Raw genomic sequence first — 5,911 nt, 5'->3', positions numbered from 1 at the left:
AGGGAGATGCTTATTTATAAGCCAGGTGTAGTGAAGAATCAACGCACTTACTCTTAAGGGACACGTGGCATCTCCAGAATTAGAGTTTGCTGTGTACGCGGTTGCTTAGCCAAGTAAATTCAGCGTCTCATTCTAGTCATGTGTGTGATGTGTCGCATTAATTAACGAAAGTTTGATAATGTGGAAACCAAATAATGTTTCTAATTATAAATTATTAAACAAAATAATAAAATGTAACGTCACCCCTTATTTCCTTAGTTTCATTAAGAGTAAGTTGTGATAAAATCATAAAAATGTCTAAAAGAAAGACCAAGCTGGATAAAGAAATAAGCACGTAATACTCAATGAAAATAAAATATTAAAAATGTACATGCAACGTGGCCCCTGGATATAATTATTATATGTATTATATAAAAACTTCAATTAAATTTTATTTCATATGTTCATTTAATTTGAATTTTACTTTTTACCATCTTTCTTCTCAAATTAACTATTCTTTTAGTTATACATAATTATTAAGATCAATATTAAATTTTATTAAATATATACAAATTTAAAAAAAAAAGACAAATAATTATAATATCTATTAGTATTCTCATATAACAAATAATTGAAAGATATAATTAGTACAATTGCTATAAAATATATAAAGTAATAAACGAGATATTTAAATCTAAAAATAATAGTAAAGTTAATAAAAAAATTACTTATTTAAAAAAAGTATATTATTGCTAAAATATTATTTTGATCCATAATATTTGGGTCAAATTTTAATTTAATTTCTAATGTTTTAAACTTTCTATTACAATCCAAAATATTTCAAATGAGTTTAATGATGTCGCACAGTTAAATTTGATATGAACAATTAACATATTTAAAAGTTAATATAACGTTCAATTTCAATATGTAAATAAAATCGATTTACTAATGATCACTAATGTAGTCACCAAAAAAAAAAAGATAACTAATTATTCGAGTCAAATTTAATGGTAGGACAACATTGAATTCATTTGAATTTTTCGGAATTGAAATAAGATATTTAAAACATTCAAGATCAAATTAATTTTTTTTTAACAAAAAAAGCTCAACATACTAAAGTAAAGCAACTCAACGAAACACAAAACACACAATAAATCAAAAGAACTCATATACAATCAATCCATTGTTATCTTCGGCATTGCTATTAACAACTACAAAGATTATCACCACTCCACTCCTTTTAGAAACGACCTTATTTTGATGTCCTCAATGCTTTCCTCTTTATTCTTGAATATTCTCGCATTTTGTTCCAATCAGATAATCCAAATTACTACAAAGAAACTAATCAACCATTTTTCCTGCTCATCTTTTCTGTCAGGCACTCCTGTCTAACTATCAAACAGTCAACCTATGCTTTATCAAAATTTGTCAACCACACGCACCACACATGTCAAGTAAACTCACAACAAAGAAATAAATGATGAACACATTCTACCTCTTTTTTTTTTTTTATATAAAACACAGATATTATCATTTTAATGAATGACTCCTAATCTACTCAATCGCTCTTTAGTATTCATCATTTCCACTAAGACAAACCATGTAAAAAACTCAATTCTTGGCCGAACCAACCCTCTCCAAATTGTACTAGTGAAGCTATCATTTGTAACTTCCTTCGAAATAGTCTTTGTCTGCAATACTTGCATAAAAGAATTAATAGAAAAAATATTTTTTTTTGTTTTATCAAATTTCCATACAACTCTGTCCTCTCTACCAATTGATAATTTAACTGGCCTTAACCTTTCATGGAGTTGGTTGACAAGTGCCAATTTCCATTGAAACAACTCTTTCTTCTAATAGAAATTTCATATCCCCTCTAACTCATTCCAAAACCCACCATTCCCTGAGACAGATACATGTTAGTTTGAAATAGAGAAAAATCTCATAAAACTCCTTCTCAAGGGCCCACCTTGTAACCAATTGTCTTTTCAAAATCGAGTTCTTCTTCCATCTCCTATTTTCATAGACAGCCCACTAATTATCTTGTCTTTTATCTATTGCTCCTTGAAATTCAACTGACAGATATCTTTTCACAAACTCTCTTTTAAAAGTAGTGTCTGATTTGATAACATTATATTTAGATCTAAATCATTACAAGAGCATACAGTCTTCTTTCACAATAGACAATCATTATTTGAAAACCACCACCACCACATACAAGAGCATTATAATAAAAGAATTATTACAATATTATTATTTGTAACAAAATCAAGATGAAGATTTATAAAAAGAATTATTTACAAATAAATTATTTATAAATGTTATTAATTTATTTATTTTTTAAATCCTATTTAATATAAACTAGATTTAAAGAATTTATTCAAAGCAATTTTTATTTTTATAAATAAATTTAATGGATAAAAAATAAAGTTTTTATATTTAAATAATTACAATATTGATTACTTTTGAGCTAGGCAATTTTTAAATCAAATGATTAACTAAATGTTATAAGGGAAACGAAGACAAAATTCTAATAGTACTCTATGAAAAGAATTAACAAAATGTAACGTCATCCCTTAAATCCTGTTTCATTAAGAGCAAGTTGTGATAAAATCATAAAAATGTCTAAAAGAAAGACCAAGCTGGATAAAGAAATCAGCACGTAATACTTAATGAAAATAAAATATTAAAAATGTAAATGCAACGTGGCCTGCATATAATTATCATATGTATTGTCTAAAAACTTCAATTAAATTTTATTTCATATGCTCGTTTAATTTGAATTTTACTTTTTACCATCTTTCTTCTCAAATTAACTATTCTTTTAGTTATACATAATTATTAAGATCATTATTAAATTTTATTAAATATATACAAATTTAAAGAAAAAGATAAATATATCGACGTGTTTTCTCTCTCTCTATAATTATAATATCTATTAATATTCTCTTTTAACAAATAATTGAAAGATATAATTAGTACAATTGCTACAAAATATATAAAGTAATAAATCAGATATTAAAATCTAAAAATAATAGAAAAGTTAATAAAAAAATTACTTATTTAAAAAAGAAAAAAAAGTATATTATTGTTAAAATATTATTTTGATTCATAATGTTTGGGTTAAATTTTAATTTGATTCCTAATGTTTTAAATCTTTTATTTCAGTTCAAAACATTTCAAATGAGCTTAATGTTATCAGACAGTTAAATTTGGTATGAACAATTAGCATATTTAAGAGTTAATATAACATTCAATTTTGATACGTAAATAAAATCGTCTTACTAGTGATAACCAATGTAGTCACAAAAAAAAAAAAACTAATGTAAATGTTTTTCTACTAATTATTCGAGTCAAATTTAATGGTAGAACAACATTGAATTTATTTGAATTTTTCGAAACTGAAATAAGATATTTAAAACATTCAAAATCAAATTAATTTTTTTTTTAATAAAAAAATTCAACACACTAAAGTAGAGCGGCTCAGTGAAACACGAAACACACAATAAAGCAAAGGAACACATATACAATTAATCCATTATTATCTCCGACATTGTCATCAACAACCACATGAATCATCACCACATCACTCCTTATAGTTTAGAAACGACCTCATTTTGATGTCCTAAATGTTTTCCTCTTTATTCTTGTATATTCTGGCATTTCGTTCCAACCAGATAGTCCAAATTACTGCAAAGAAACTAATCAACCACTTTTCTTGCTCATCTTTTCTACTAGGTACTCCTGTCTAACTGTCAAACAGTTTTTTGATCGTACCCGGAACAACCTATGCTTTACCAAAGTATGTCAACCACACGCACCACACATGCCAAGTAAACTCACTGCAAAGAAATAAATGATGAACACATTCTACCTCTTTTTTTACATAAAACATATGTATTATCACTTTGATGAATGACTCCTAATCTACTCAATCGCTCTTTAGTATTCACCCTTCCCGCTAAGACAAATCATGCAAAAAGCTCAATTTTTGGCAGGACCAACCCTCTTTAAATTGCACTAGTGAAGCTACAACTTGTGACTTCTTCCGAAATAGTCTTTGTCTGCAACACCTGCACAAATGAGTTAATAGAGAAAATACCTTTTTTTTTTTATGAAATTTCCACACAACTTTGTCCTATCTATCAGTTGATAATTTAACTGGCCTTAACCTTTCATGGAGTTGGTTGACAAGTGCCAACTCCCATTGAAACAAATCTATCATCCAATAAAAATTTCATATTCCCTCTAACCCATCCCAAAATTCACAGTCCCCTATGACAGATCCTTATTTGTTTGAAATAGAGAAAAGCCACGGAAAATTCCCTTTCAAGAGTGCACCTTGTAATCAATTGTCTTCCCAAAATCGAGTTCTTCTTCCATCCTTTATTTTCATTGACAGCCCACTAATCATTTTGTCTTTCACCTGTTGTTCCTTGAAATTCAACTGACAGATATCTTTCTATGGACTCCCTTTTGAAGGTAGTGTCTGATTTGATAACATTATATTTGGATCCAAATCATTACAAGAGCATACAATTTTCTTTCACAATGGGCAATCATCTTTGAAAAATACCACCACCATTTAAATAAAAGCGTTGTATTCCTAATCACTATATCCTCCACTCCCAAACCACCTAGCTTTTTTGTGCCTGTATCACTTCTCATTTTACAAGAGGCATACCATTGTTTCTATCCTCTTTACTCCATGCAAATCTCATTTGCAATGCTATCAACTTCTCTGCAATCGTCTTTGGCATCTTATACAAGCTAAGATAATAGACCGTCAAGCTATTGAGCACAGACTTGATAAGGACTAACTTCCCAATTTCGTTGAGTACCTTTTCTTTTCAGAGACCGAGCTTCTCTTCCACCTTATCTATAATCGGTTTTCAGGTCTTCACCAGCCAAAGGTTTGCTTCTAAAGAAATTCCAAGATATCTCATAGGTAGAACAACTTCCGTGCACCTTAGCAACCCACACATATTTGCTACCTACTCCGGCTCGCAATTAATCAAGATCAAATTTAACTTGTCAAAATTAACGGTCAGGCCAAACATGAGCTCAAAACATTGTAAAAGTCTCTTATAATTCAAAATTGTCCCCATCTCTTGTGGGCAAAACAAAATAATGTCATCCGCAAACTGAAAATGTGACAGTTCTATATATCTTTTCCAACCAGTAGTAGAGATATGCGTCCATTTCTGACATCCTCTTCCACCATCCTATGTAACACATCAACAACAAAAACAAACAAGAATGAGGATAGAGGAGCTCCAATCTTAGACCTCTCTCAATCTTGAACGGCTTGGACAATGATCCATTAATCAGAACCGACGTAGAGGTTAATATTTTCATATTCCTGCACCTATGCACTCTATCTATGACCGAAGTCCATCTTTTGTAACACGATATCCATAAAACTACACCTAACCTTGTCATATGCCTTTTGAAAATCTAGTTTGATAATTGCCACATTCTTCTTGTGCATCTTCAATCATTGAACCGTTTCACATGCAATGAGTGCTTTGTTGTGTTTTTTCTGTCCCTTCACAAATGCATTATGTGTCTCTCCCACTAAACCTGATATCACTGACCTCATCCTTTTCACCAATACCTTCGATATCACCTTGTACTCACATCCAACCATACTAATTAGTTGAAGGTCTTTGATCTCCTTCGCACCTGCAAATTTTGGCACCAATGCCACATACATTACATTCGCATCCGTTGGTAATTTAGCACTTTCGAAGAACCCTATTACAGCTGGAGTGAATTCTTTACCAATCTCATCCCAATACTTTTTGATAAAGTTCATGTTATACCTGCCATTGCCTGGAGCTTTAGTCGACTCACAATCCCAAACTACCTTTTTAATTTTCGCAGCAAAGGGCATTACTTCCAATGCTGTAGCCTCTTCTCTATCAATCTT

At 30.0% G+C, this 5,911-nt stretch overlaps 1 protein-coding gene across 1 annotated transcript in view; it reads right to left on the bottom strand.

The window, feature by feature from the left end:
- Nucleotides 5,477-5,911, bottom strand: part of LOC107615313 — a 1,094-nt gene continuing 659 nt past the window's right edge. Inside the window, exon 2 of the mRNA XM_016317396.1 lies at nucleotides 5,477-5,908. Coding sequence (XP_016172882.1) covers nucleotides 5,477-5,908 — 432 coding nt within the window. The remainder of the gene's footprint in view (nucleotides 5,909-5,911) is intronic.

This window comes from Arachis ipaensis, chromosome B09 (assembly GCF_000816755.2).
Source record: "Arachis ipaensis cultivar K30076 chromosome B09, Araip1.1, whole genome shotgun sequence".
Classification (NCBI taxonomy): domain Eukaryota; kingdom Viridiplantae; phylum Streptophyta; class Magnoliopsida; order Fabales; family Fabaceae; genus Arachis; species Arachis ipaensis.
This window is presented reverse-complemented; position numbering and strand designations above follow the sequence as displayed.